At 36.7% G+C, this 14,691-nt stretch overlaps 1 protein-coding gene across 1 annotated transcript; it reads left to right on the top strand.

Annotated features, from left to right (window-relative positions):
* The first annotated feature begins 525 nt into the window (after positions 1–525).
* LOC145041948 (transcription factor bHLH130-like) lies at positions 526–3,197 on the top strand. The gene is made up of 6 exons (XM_078990202.1): positions 526–1,486; positions 1,753–1,949; positions 2,046–2,225; positions 2,317–2,382; positions 2,466–2,534; positions 2,907–3,197. The coding sequence occupies exons 1-6, from the start codon at positions 853–855 to the stop codon at positions 2,973–2,975; spliced, it is 1,215 nt and encodes a 404-aa protein (XP_078846328.1). The 5' UTR covers positions 526–852; the 3' UTR covers positions 2,976–3,197.
* Positions 3,198–14,691: the final 11,494 nt, after the last annotated feature.

The raw sequence follows: 14,691 nt of genomic DNA, 5'->3' as shown, positions 1-14,691 counted from the left end.
GATCATTTGTGGGAAATTTATTCCAACGCATAAATATGTTATCTATGCATGTATAATATTTATTTAAAAATGTGTATGTCTAATATTTATATAAATGTATGTATAATATTTATTTAAAAGTGTGTATGTGTAATACTTTTATAAATTCGTGTATAATATTTATTTATAAGTGTATTATAAATATAATATTGTTTATTTAATATTAATGTAATGAAAAAAATATAAATTATATATTTGGTAAAAATTAAATTAATAGAGGGGTGTGTTTGTAAATATATATAAGTTGGAATAATAGAATATACTCGGAATATACTTTTTGGGGTAAAAAATGAAAGGAAAATAGAGTAGGGTTGAAGATAAAATATTATTTACTCTATTTTTTATTTGTTTTTTAGAAAAAAATAAAAATGGATCGGAGATGATCATATATCAGCTTCGGTCTATTTTAGCGACCATATATTCCCTAAAAAATGTTGTACATCTAAAAATCAATTTATTTGTTTAAAGTGGAAATAGAAGGAAAGAATAAAGGAAAGGATGATGTTGCCAAAAGGAGTATTAGTTTTTACACGAAGACCTGGTTGTTTCGCTAAAATAGGAAGAAAAAGAAAAAAAGGAAAAACCGCAGCTTTCTATTTGTGTCTGCGCGATGGTCAGACTCAGCCTCAGCAGCAGCCTCTGATTTCCACCGTTGAGATTCATCTCTAATTTGATTCCATTTCATTTTTCATTCATTGCCTCAAAGCCATTCAAACCACCTCCACAATCTGATCCTTGTTTATCCAATATTCAGTTTTTCGATTCTTCTGTGTGTGTAAGTGTAGGTACTAGGTAGGTCTTTGCATATTGAATATGTATGGTGTTAATGGTACTTCTTCGGATGCGATTTCCAGAGATATGAATTCTTTGTTGCATTCGTCTACCTTCAAGCATCCGGCCGACGGCGAGTTTGCTAAGATCAAACAGTTGATTTCATTGGATCCTTATCCAGATTACGATCAACAAACTCAAAGTCAAAATCAACAAGATGAGAATCAGAGCTCCTTATTGCGTTATCGCTCTTCTCCGAGCTCCTTCTTTTCGAATCTACTCAACGAGAACGGAGACGAGGAGTTTGCGGATCCTGTCAACGCCGCCTCGAATCACGAGCCGGAGGAAAGGTTCTTCAAGCAACAAAAGAAATCTGAATATGATTCACGTGAGTTCCTTGACTTTCTAGACTATGCGTCGCCCTCGTCAACACCTATGAAGCAGGAAAGGAGAGAAACGTCGATTCAGAACCAGGATCTTCCACATCCGTCATCAACGGCTGTGATGCACGGTAGCACTTCACGGCGACTGCCGGATTCCGGTAGTTATGACTACACAAATCAAAGAAATTTGGATTGTGCATCGACTTTCAGAGCTACGGATTCAACTAGTCCAAATCTCATCAGGCAGAATAGCACTCCAGCTGGATTTTTGTCCTCCTTGAATGTTGAAAATGGTAAACAATTGTTAATTTCATTCTTTATTTCAACTTGCAGTTGATTTATTATCTTAAAAAGTTCATATCAGTTTTAGCAATTGACATTTATTGGTAGTTGACTTTTTACTAATGGTTGATAGACCCCAAATTTGTCATGATGTATGTATGATGATCTAACGAAGACTTCATCTTATTTCTTGTTTAGAGCATTGATTTGTTGTAAGATCAACTAATATCCAGAGTAAGAAGGTTAAGACTCTAATGCTTTCGATCTTGAAACTCAGGTTTTGCCGGCGTGAAAGATGTGAGAAAAGGCAGTTCATCAAGTGCTTCCAATAACCACATCAGTTTCTCATTAGGTCCATCTTCTTCATCAAGATTCTTGCCCCAAATAGCTGAAAACGAGAATGAATTGCATGATTCCACATTCAATGGCTTGAAGAGGAGCAGAGATGGTGGTTTGAAGATATCACATTCACAGGTACATCTTGATTCTAATACGTTTATTCTTATTATTATTTTCTTTCTTATTTTTTGGAATTTTCATCACTCTGCTAACGCTTTAATTTATTTATAGAATGGAGAGTCTGGAAACCATACTCCTAGTTTGCTTCACCATATGAGCTTACCAAAAACTTCCTCTGAGATGGCAGCTGCTGCTGAAAACTTCGTGCATTTCCAACAAGAATCATCGGTTCCATGGAAAACACGAGCAAAAAGAGGATTTGCTACACACCCAAGAAGCATTGCAGAAAGGGTATGAAGATCTTTGTACTCTTGATGTTATCTTATTTTTTTATAATCTAACATCTATATTGATTTATCATGATTTGGGGATCAAATTTCAGATGAGAAGAACCCGAATAAGCGAAAGAATCAAAAGGTTACAAGAGCTTTTCCCTGATATGGACAAGGTAAAAAAAATGAACCTAAAATGTAAATTGACTAAATTCATATTTTAAAAGTGAAATATCTTTTGTTTTAAACTGTTTTGCAGCAAACTAATACAGCAGATATGTTAGATATGGCTGTTGAGTACATTAAAGACCTTCAAAAAGAACTACAGGTATACTTTATACCAAGTTCACAGTTTGTTAGACCTCTCCAACTCATTACACCATTTTTTGCACCAAATTGACAAAAACACCAATTCTTCTCCAACTCATTACACCATTTGTACAAATTAAACTATAACACCTTATTTGATGTTAATGAATACATCAACATATAGTTGGTGTTGTATCATTCATGAACACCACATTTGGCGTTTGACTTTGACATTATGACACTGAGTCAATTACACAAAATTTGCAATTGTTGTCCCACCCAAAAGGTGAGACAAACACTCACTATTGAGTGAAAAAACGTGAATGTTCTCCTCATTAATGTTTTTACATTTTTCTTGTTCTCATGATTTTTCTTGTTTTGGGATTTGTAGATTTTGAACGATGCTCGAGCAAGGTGCAAGTGTTCAAGTAAACAATTACAGTCAGGTTCGACCATGTAACTTGCTTTCGTGTATCAATGGGTACCCATGAAAAGTCCTCACGTACCTGTATGATCGATCACTAATTATGTTGTACATGATTTAGTTTATGTGAATTAGGTAAAGACAGACAGTGTGATTTAAATTTGAGGAATATTAGATCCAATATTTGGATGACCCTAAATGGATCAACATCTTTGTGAGAAAGTTGCTTTGATCAAAATTGTGGTCTTACTTTTGTTTTGTTGTTTTCTTTCTTCAGTTCTCTTATTAGTTATTTATCTTATTTTGTAAATTATATGAAAAAGTGTTAAAAAAGAACCATGATATTGGTGGGTACAATAGTTGTTGGGAAAATTGCCTTAAGGATCCCTAATTGTAACGACCCAAATTATTTCATCTAAATATTCTGGGATTTATGGGAGTTTTCAATAAAAATGCGGAATTCTAAACTCAAAAACATTTACATCACATGCTATAATCGGGTTTACAATAATTCATAATCATAGTTTAACGCTGTAAGGAATTATCAAAATAAAATCTACTTCTAGTCTAAGTTTTTGGTGCTCTTATCTCCTTATGTACAACTACGACTACCTTAACCTCTCGTTTACTGTATTCTTCACATACTCTTCTCATCTCATACTTTCTCCCACTTTATCCTTACATCTTCTCATGCTCTTACTTTGTCTTCATCTCATCTCATGTTTTTCTCTTACTCTATCTACACATCTTCTCGTCTCGCCTCATGCTCTTCTCATACTCTATCTTCACCTCTACTCATACTCTTCTCATATTTTATCTTCACCTCTACTCATACTCTTCTCTTTCACCTCATGCTCTTTTCTCATCACTTCTTATACTCTTACTCTATATCATCTCATGCCTTCTCATCTTATCACATTTCATCTCTCTACTCTCATCTCCTCTTGCTTTAACATTTTACTCTTATTTAGACTCAAACGGTCTAATCACATATGACAACTTCACCAATCATATAGGAGGACAATATACTTATGCATTGCCGATGTAAAATCATTCGGACTTAGTCCCCTTACTTTGATCCATCACAGATCCTTTGTCAACTCTTCTTTTCTCGAATCCCTCTTGGATTACGATGACCCCTTACAGATCTTATGTTGGGTTTTGAGCATTTAAACACTCCTAAGTGTACATGCAACCCTAAATACTTTGTATCTATGTTTTCTCTATTATACATGCAAATATGAATATCCAATGTATTATCCTAACTAGCATACCAAAACATTGATACATAGTAATATAACAAGTTGGAATACATACCTCTTTGTTGTAACTTGTCTTCATGAAGCTTGAGTGCCTAGTGCCCCAAGTGTGACACCTCAAATGGTTCACACAACATCAAATACACATGGAATGACTTGAAAGAAATGGATCACTTCATGAAAATCGGCTAGCCCTTACACTCACACATAGTAACCGATTTTTCCCAAGAATAAGATCTTTATGTAGTGTCACAATTAGGGTAAACCCTAATTGACGTGACTTTTCATTTCCTTGGATCCATGAGTTCAAATACACCATGGAGCATCTATGGAGTATCCTATGGGTTTTAGCCTAACTTGATAATCCATGGAGTCTTAGCCCACTATAAAAGTATGGATGATTTACACAATCAACCCATATATTTAATTAGTCTTTTTTTGATCACTTAATTAATTCTTGATCAATACTAATTAAATAACCTTATTAATATATTAGAACTTATAATATATTACCAAACCTTAAGTGTTATTTCTCTCATTTTAGTCAATCCAAATGCATGATGCCATGCAACCCAAATGGACCATGCCGGGTCGGGTCAAGTCTTACCAATTATAGTTATGGACTTAGACATTAATCCAACATCTTCTACACCTAATCTGTCACGATTTATATCAAGGTTCTCTAAAGAAATCTCTTACCTTGTTCTACTCATGGAAACCTTTCTCAATCGTCTCTAACCACACATAATCTTATTTCCGCAGGAATCTTCAATCTACATTCCCGAAGGTATCATAATCTCATTCTCGAAGGAATCATAATCGCATTCTCATAGGAATCATACTCTTATTCCCATAGGAATCATAATCTTATTCCTAAAGGAATCATAATCCCATTCTCGAAGAAATCATAATATATTGACGATAACGAAAATATATCAAAGATATCTTGATGATTTATTTATTAGTTAGGATTCCTTGTAATTTTGGTATTTATCCTATATCCTTATATTATATTATTTTTACTATATATATATATATATATATATATATATATGTATATATATGTATGTATGTATGTATGTATATGTATATAATGAATAACACTCCACATATTTGTGTGGTGAATTTTATCAGATCATATATGGTATCAGCCTAACATATCGATCATCTCTCGATTCTATCTTGACATCACCAATATTCTTCTTTCTCTATGGCTGTCGGTGATGAAACTCCCTTGTCTACTCTTCTTCATATGCTCACTAGTAAGCTATCATCTCCAAATTATCCTATAATGACCCAAAAATACAGATAAAATTTTGTTTTTAATTTCATTCAAATCACACGACATTAATATCAAAATAGTGAAAAGAGTATCATAGTAACATGCCATCAGAGTACAAATTCCCAAAACGTTAAGTGCGGAAAACATAGGGTGATGCGGTGCGATCAGGTTGGGCCCTTCCCCTTCGAATTCGAAGTATCTGAAATATAAACTGAAAATTTTAAGCACAAAGTTTAATGAGTTCCCCTAAAATACCACATACTAAAAAAACATACTGCCAAACATATCTGGGTGATTGCCTACCCCATGGGTCTATTTCAACTGGATACTATCAAGCATATATGAGTGCTTGCAATCCCCTCCGGTTTATTTCAACCGGATATTGGGTCTATTTCACCCCTAATACTACCACCTAATATCATAATAGAAATCATAGAGTCATCAAGCAAATACAGGCATAAGTGACAATTGTGACAAAGACAATCATCGCACTACATCATAAACTAGTGGGCCAACATTGATGCCTTCGACTTACGGATACTACAAAGGAAGACTCACCTCAGATTGTGGATATCAAATCTCACTTAGCAGATGACTCGCGGAATCCTCTCCCTATCATACAAGCATAAAACCCTAATTGGAAATTAGGTCACACTCTATCTCGAAAGCCCAAAACCCTAATTCTTGACCTAAGGAAAAAAGAGTTCATTTACCCTTCCCTTACTAGGCCTCCCTCCACCTAAGGCCTAAATCCATAAAAACTCCAAATAGGCATCCAAGCCTAACTACAAAGCCTTTAAGGTCCAATATGGCCCAAGAACACCTAACATGGCCTTAGGTCTAAAAATGCCCAGTTACAACAGGTGGGCCTGAGGCCCAACCTAAACAAGTCCAAAATCCCAACAATAAATGAGCCCAAAAATCATCTAAGCCCACAGATTACGTATGCGTGGCATACACAGATCGTACGCCCAACGTATGTTGATGACCATCCGGAGTCAGGGCACTAACCCAGTACGTGCAGCGTACTCTAGAGTACACCCAACGTACTATCCAGTTGGGCCATTCTCAATCCTAAGTCTTAATCCATTCAGCCTTTATGTCCAAAACTTATATCCAAGCTCAAAATAATGCCTTAAGTCATAAAGTTGCAAACTTTATGGGTTTAAACCATGAATTAAGTCCATTAACTCATGGTTGAGTCTTAACTTCCAAGATACAATTTTTATGACTCCAAGCACTTCCAGAAGTCCAAAAGGATAGCTCAAATGGCCTGGATTTGCTCATACTCCAAGAAACCAAGCTATGAGACCAAAAGATGCCATAATCTACCCTAAACTTAGATCTAAGATTGTAATGATCAAGGTTCAAACTTTATAGCTTTAATGGGCTAGAAATAGAGCACAAGTTCTAGATCTACAAGCTCCTTCTGCTTCTTTGCTTCTTCCCAACATTCTTTCTTCTTCCAAACCACCAAAGAATACCCAAACACACAAGGTAAACTAAAAAATGCACTGAAGAAGAATAAGGTTCGAGATTTGCACTAAAAGGGCAATGGAGGCTGAAAGGGTAATGATCTTGAGGGACTTAAGGACTTTAAATAGGGTGCAAGCCCTAAAAATTAGGGCTTGTTCTTGGCTTGAATATGCCCAGCGTACGTATAGGTACACTCAGCATAAGTCAGAGATCCCCTGATGATGCGCATGAAAGGAGTACGCCGTTCGTAACTAGTATACGCCCAACGTACTCACAATCCTCCATCACATTTTTATTGAATTGCACATAGATTAAATCACAAACTTTATACATGGCTACTCGGGTGCTACATATCTTCTATGGAGGAAACAAATCCTTCTTCTCTTGACTTAATAGAAACTTCTTGGTTACATTGATGACACTCTTCCAGCACCACCTCCCACCATTACAGTCGAGAATGTTGTTGTCCCTAATCTGGTGCTTGCTACCTGGCAAGAAGGTGATCAATGAGCCATAATTCTTATGCAGTTTTCTCTATCTGAAGAATCCATGGTTGTCACACCCCCAAACCAAGGATGGCGGAAACGTCCGGGGGTGGAGGACTTCATGTAAAGTATCATAACAACGAGTATAATAGTGCTCAAAGTACACACAACCAACATAAATATAATTGAAAAAGTTACATCATAGTATAAGTTTACATGTTTCTAAATCAATTACATTATGTTGACAAAAATACAATGTTTAACGCCTTAGCGTTCCATCCTCAAAAGCGGCCGATTACCTGTTTTACTGATTCCCTGAGAATACAAGTAGTTTTGAAAAAGTGTCAACAATTAAGTTGGTGAGTTCATAAGCTTTTTGAATGAAATGTTGAAAACCTTCCTTGGAAAAGTAATCTTTGCTCCAGAAAATCCGATATTTTCCCTTTTAAAATGTATTGTAGTCTTAAATGCCAAGACTAATAGTGTACTAGTATTTTTCCATATAAAATTGTAAATCGTGCAAGTTTAAATCGACATAAACTTGTTACTTTAAATGGAAATCCCGTAAATCTTATGTTTGTTAATACCCCATGTGAGTTATTATAACCATACTATGACTTAGTTGGCTTTGTATACGACGTTCTTCAGGTATCGGAATGTTAATGACATTTGTCACCCCAGACCTGCCGATCTAGCTGTTGCATGCAGCTAAGGTGTGGGTTTGTCAAACCCAATATAGATCTATACACAACTATCATGTTCTCCCTACAAGAAATTTTGGTTATAATTACAGGACTTTTGTTGCACTACTTTGGAAGTAACGTGAAGCGAATGTCTCACAAATTTATTCATTAACAGATTTACGTAGTGTGAAATTGAAGAATCCCTTTTTGTAGAAATGTACTCTTTCGTAATGTATATGTAACATAAACTATGCCTATTATAGTTTATCAAAATGTTTGTAATGTGTAGTAATCTTTTTCCTTGTAAGTAGCATATGTAGTAAAACATAACTATGTTTACTAATGCCTCATCATGCATTAATTGTAATAATAAACAGTTCTTACAATTTAATGAACATTTTTTTGTAATATAATTATATCCCAACAGAAAACACATGCAAAATATGAAGTCATCAAAGATTTACACTTTGCTCAACATGTTACAAAGTGTTAATAAAGTTGCAATCTGTAAATTCATTTTTACCATTTCTGCACTGATTTAGAAAAATCACTGAAACTTCATACGAAATCAAAAACTAGATCCGTAAACTCTGAGAGTTTAGTAAAATGTGTCGAGTTTGTTCGCAATTTTTATTATGATTTTTAGAAACCCCTAACTGGTTTGAAAATGCTCATATTCACAGACAGGTCCGAATTCGTAGCTACAGTGATAGGCAGTTTTGTAAAAATCACTATAAAATGTGGACAAAATCGTATGGATATGTGCAAGTAGTCATTTTAAAGGTATAAACCTGAATTATTTTCAACTCATACAGTTTTGAAAACTAAAATGTTTAAGATGTTCAAAACAGTTCGTGTATGAACATTAACTTTTCTGTTGAAAGCTGATGTTTGGGTTTAGTTATGTTGTAGTTGTATTAACTTGTATTCTCCCCCGAAAACTTAAATAAAACATGAAAATTTAGGGGTATGAACTCACCTTGAGTGATCTCAGTAGATGGATGATGAAGAAAAGGAGTTTCCAAGTCAAGAACACTTGGGAGATACTTAAAGATTCGAAGATCTAGTAACAAATATGATGATGCTTGTGTAATGAATCCATGATTTGAGTGAGAGGATGAAAGATAATTGAATGTAGGATGAAGTTAATTACCAAAATTGGAGGGAAATGCTCAAGAATAGCCTTCAATTTTGAGTTTTAGAGAGAGAAAGTAAGAGAGAAATGAGTTTGATTCTTCTTGAAAAAGAAGGAATATTGTGGGAGGAGGAGTGAAGGTTTCCAGCCCTTTGATCTGATTATAGGTTGGTGAAAGAGTGTAAAAGGACAACTAATTGACTAAGTATGGAGGAATAGTGACTGAGTATAGCCCTGGAGTGGGTGTGGTGGGTTGCATGTGTCATAACTCAATGGTAAAGTCAACACTCCACCTCAATAACTTACCCACTAGATGTTATTCTTAGGCAAAGATTCCCTTAAAATGTGCTTAAATTATGAATATTTAGGGTCTTGTATGTCAAAATATGAGTTTGAGTGAAAATCCCGCATCAAAATCACGAAAAACGGACTTAAAACGCAGAAGTGGTCAAACACCAGGAAAAGAAGCGAAATCTACGAAGTTCGAAATTGGGAGCCGAGGGTACGGTCTTCATGGGGTGGGAACCGAAGGTAGGTTCGGTTGGGGGTGAGAGCCAAGAGGAGTTTCGGTTCTGGTAAATCTCGCAGGCGAGAAGGGAAGGGGCGAAGGCGAAGGCGAAGGTGAAGTTCGGTCCTTCGGGTTTCAGGTTCGGTTCCTCTCGCAGGTTCGGTTCCGGCAGGAGGGTTTCGGTTCATGCAAGGTTCAGTCCTTCAGCCTTCGGCTTCGTTAATATTAATTTCGATTCCTTGTCTCGCCTCTTAGGGGTTTCGCTTCTTAGGTTTTCAGCCCTAAGAAGGTTCAGCCCTATAGAGTTGTTTTTCGCAAAATCTGCCCGTTTTGCGCGGTTTTTGGCTAAGTTAAAGGTCGGGATGCCCCCAAATCATTATAAAAAGTTGAGGGAGGTTATGAGAGATATTTTGGAGAGATTTGGGAGAGAGAGAGAGAGAGATAGAGAGAGAGATTGAGAGAGACTTCATTTGTGACCTTTTTGGATGTTTAGCTTCGCAACACAAGGTTCGTACACCCCGTTAAGCTTCGTTATGATGGTTATATGCTTCGAGGGGTATGGCATAATGTTTTATCGAATAGTTTCATCACTTACCCCGATTAGGGTTTAGAATTTCTGAATGTACAAACTTTCCAATTGATAACTTCTTATTAAAATAGCGAGTTGTACAATAGTAACATAATGTAAACCCTAATATACAAGGGTTGGATGAGTTAACCGGTTTGACTTGTTAAGTTTATTTAACTTTGAATTGACCAGAAGTTGACGATTGTCACAATGGTTGTTACTCTTGAACACTCCACTACCCAATCTGTATGGACCTCTCTTGAAGCCGCCTATGTCCATGAATCAGTGGAGCGTATGCAGAACCTCTATGATTCTCTCCATCAACTTACAAAAGGTACTTCCAGTATTGCTGAATATGGTCATCAATTTAAGTCTCATTGTGATCAACTATCTGCAATCGGTCATCCCGTTGATCATGCCAATAAATCTCATTGGTTTTATGTGCTCTTGGAGCTTCCTTTGAGACTTTCTCTACTGCCTAATGTGCAATGAAACCGCTGCCCTCTTTCTGGATCTCCTTGCATAAGCAGACGGGAAAGAACTCTTCTTAAAATCACTTTACGGCTCCACTGTCCCGCAAGTTACATTCACTGCCAATACCGCCAGATCCTCGGGGCAACCTTCTACTCATGGCTCTTTTTTTTTGGAGGAAGTGGGCGTAGTTCTAATAGTCATTGTAGTTACTTTGGTTGCCGAGGTCGGCAGTTGGCGGCCTCCACACTATCAGTTGTGTTATATAAATGGCCATTATGCAAATCAATGCCCACAATTATCCTCATTTTCTTCTCAGACGTCCTCCTCTCCACTACTTGATGCAAATATAGCCTCTACATTTCAAGCTCAATGTCATGTTACAAATAACTCACCAGACTGGTATGTTGATTTCGGAGCTACTGCCCACATGACCCCGCATGCTATAAACCTTGACTCAACCAAGCCCTATCAAGGCAAACAACATGTTTCGTTTGTCAATGGTAATACTCTTCCAATTTCTCATATTGGTCAGTCTTCTATTCCTAATAATATTCACCTTCTAGGTGTTGTTGCCCTTGATTTCACAAATAATCTATTATCTATTAGTAAACTTACTAATGATCAACCAATTGATTTCTTACTTTCTAATTTTTTTTGCCATTCAGCATCGAATTACCAAGGACATTCTATCTTGGGGTCGGGTTGATCGTGGTTCTACATTCTTAAGCAAGGTGATGAGGTTTTTTTGGTGTATTTGTCTAAGTCTAGTGTCTCTTTTGAACATTGGCATGCTTGTCTTGGTCACATTTCTTTTGATGTTATTACTTCTCTATCAAAATTAGGTTGTTTGTCTGTGACTTCTTTATCACCAAATCTTCATATTTTCACTTCTAGTCAGCTTTCTAAAAGCAAACGTTTATCCTTTCCATTTAATTTAAATCGTCCTTTACATGTCTTGGATCTTGTTAATTGTGATTTGTGGGGCCCCGCTCCCGTTATGTTTGTTGATGGCTATCTTTACTATATATTTTTTGTGGATAATTTTTCTCGCTTCACATGGTTCTACCCATTAAAAACAAAATTACAAGTTCACACCATTATATCTTCCTTTTTTAGTTTTTTTTAAACTCAAATTTCCACAAAACTTAAAACCTTGCAAAGTGACGGGGGGACCAAGTTCCTAAACTCTCTTGTCTATCAGTTATTTATCAATAACGGGACACATCACCGTATGAAACGTCTCAAAAATATTATCCAAAATTTTCATTTTTAATTGATGTAAAAACAATATTCCAAACATAATCCATACATCCCGAATAAAATAAGTGTATCAAACATAAAAAAAAAATCAGAGTGAAGTCTCAAATGCGGAATCTATATGGTGTGTGCAATGCAGTCAACCCGAGCTCTTCCCTTTGGAGTCGGAAGTACCTGAAACATAAACTAAAAACCATAAGAACTAAGCTTAGTAAGTTTCCCAAAATAACACATACCATACATACAAATAAACACATAATGGGCCCCTCCCTATGATCGGACCCCACCCGACATCGAGCCCCGCTTGGTAAATAGATTGGGCCCCGCCCAGCATACATATAACATATATCAAGTAGACACATACACATGCAATCATCACAAAGATACATAGCATACAAAATGGTCATCATGCCTTGCCTGGTAAGCATATAGACACATAACACATGCAAGAGTCACACAAATAGCAAGCATACTAACATAACATATACATGGCCTAGCATTGGTGCCTTCGACCTGCTAAACCCAGTGAGTAGATGTGACAACCGTCAATTTCCAGTCAAGTCAAAGTCAACTGAAGTCAGCAAGTCAAACCGTTCGACTCAATTTTCCCTTGTGTACTAGGGATTAAGTTATGTAATTACTAAACAAATCGCTATTCTGATGAGAGATCATAAATCGAAAAGTACGTACATCCAGATCTCCTTAACCAAAAACTGTGGTAAGTGGCGAGCCAAACCGATAAAACAATGTTGCATACTCATCGGGAGTGTGTAAGATCCTTAAACAAGGCTTAACAGGGTTTACGGACCTTGCATTGCGAAGCCGGACACTCACATTTGTCACACACGAAACCTCTCTCAATTGTTTTCACTTTATCTCTCTTTATCGAGAATCTCTCTCAAATCTCCCCACGTATGTCAAATCTCTCCCAAATCTCTCTAAGTATGTGAAATCTCTCCCAAAACTCTCTTTGTATGAGAAATCTCTCCAAGAATGTGAAATCTCTCCCAAAACTCTCTTTGTATGAGAAATCTCTCCAAGAATGTGAAATTTCTCCCAAATCTCTCCTTGTATGAGAAATCTCTCCAAGAATATAAAATCTCTCCCAAATCTCTCTCAAAAGTTCTCGTAACTTTTTGAAGTCATTCTGGTCATTCCGACCCTTAACCGGGTCAAAAACGGCTTAAAACGGGGTAAAAACGAGTAAAATAGGCTTAAGGACCCGAAACCCTCTTATTAGGGCCGAAGCCTCTTAGGACCCGAAAGTCCTCTTAGGGACCGAAACCAAGAGGACTGAACATCTGCTGAACCGAAAGTCTTCTCAGAACCGAACCCAAAGGGTCCTCTCAAGACCGAACCTCACACACACGCCCGAAACCGAAGGCTCCTGGAACCGAACCCGAAGGTACTGTTCGCTTCGGTCCATTTCGGTTCTGATGCCTTTGGACCGAGCCCTTCGCTTCCTGCTTACATTCGCTTCCTTTCGTTTTCAGCTCAGCATCAGAGGGGACCGAACCTCATCCAGGACCGAGAGGTCTCGCTGGGAAGCTTCTTTTCTCCCGGTTTTCGTCTAGTTTTGCATTTTAGGCCCGTTTTTAATTGTTTTAACACGGGATTTTCACCCAAAACTTTATTTTAACATATAAGACCCCTAAATTAATGATTAATCACGTTTTTAAGGATAAACCTTATCCAAGAAGAGTGGGTGAGGTACAAAGGTTGAGTGTTGACTTTGCTTTACCTTATGACACAAGCAACCACCCCCACACCCACTCTATGACCAGCCACACCTCCCCACCTTACCTAGATCACTTCAATGTCCTTTCCACTCAATTATCAGCCTTCCCCACGTTCTTAGAGCTGGAACAACCCATCCTCTCTCATCACTTCTCTCATTTGCTCTCATTTCACCAAGGATCCAACTCCACTTTTCTCTCAAACTTTCTCTATCAAATTCGAGATTCAAGGTTGATTAGATTTATCACACTCTTGGTAAGTATAATTCATCCTCTCTATTATTATTTCACTTCCTTCTACTCAAATCGTAGATTGCTTAGACAAATATCGTCATATTTGTTGTTAGCTCCTCAAATCTTCAAGCATCTCCCAAGTGTTCTTGAGTTGAACACTTCTTTTCTCCATCATCCATCTACTGAAATCACTCAAGGTGAGTTCATACCCCTACATTTTAATGTTTTCTCAAGTTTTAGGGGGGGGGATACAAGTTAAAACACCAATAACATAACTAAACTTTTCTAACAGTCTTCATCAGAAAAGTTCAACTCCATTCACGGACTGTTTTGGACAGCTTAAACATTTTAGTTTTCAAAACTGTATTAGCTTCAAATAGTTCAAATTATTATCTTTAAAATGACTACTTGCACATCTCCATACGATTTTTCTACCATTTATGGTGATTTTTACAAAACTGCCTATCATTTCAAACATCAATCCGGACCAGTCTGTGATTATGAACTTTTTCACCCAAGTTGGAGGTCATTAAAAATCGTGATAAAAATTATGAGTAAACTAGATACATTTTGGGAACTCTCAGAATTTACGAAGTTAGTTTTCGACTTCGTATGATTTTTCTATGACATTTCTAAAACAGCGCAGAAAGGTTAG

This window comes from Lactuca saligna, chromosome 4 (genome assembly GCF_052625555.1).
Source record: "Lactuca saligna cultivar CGN05327 chromosome 4, ASM5262555v1, whole genome shotgun sequence".
Classification (NCBI taxonomy): Eukaryota; Viridiplantae; Streptophyta; class Magnoliopsida; order Asterales; family Asteraceae; genus Lactuca; species Lactuca saligna.
This window is presented reverse-complemented; position numbering and strand designations above follow the sequence as displayed.

What these genes read in the sequence shown, in the direction of transcription:
- LOC145041948 (XM_078990202.1), top strand. Translation starts at nt 853, where the DNA reads ATGTATGGTGTTAATGGTACTTCTTCGGATGCGATTTCCAGAGATATG. An exon ending in CTCCTTGAATGTTGAAAATG is followed by an intron (nt 1,487 to 1,752) that starts GTAAACAATTGT and finishes CTTGAAACTCAG; the next exon opens with GTTTTGCCGGCGTGAAAGAT. An exon ending in ACCTTCAAAAAGAACTACAG is followed by an intron (nt 2,535 to 2,906) that starts GTATACTTTATA and finishes TGGGATTTGTAG; the next exon opens with ATTTTGAACGATGCTCGAGC.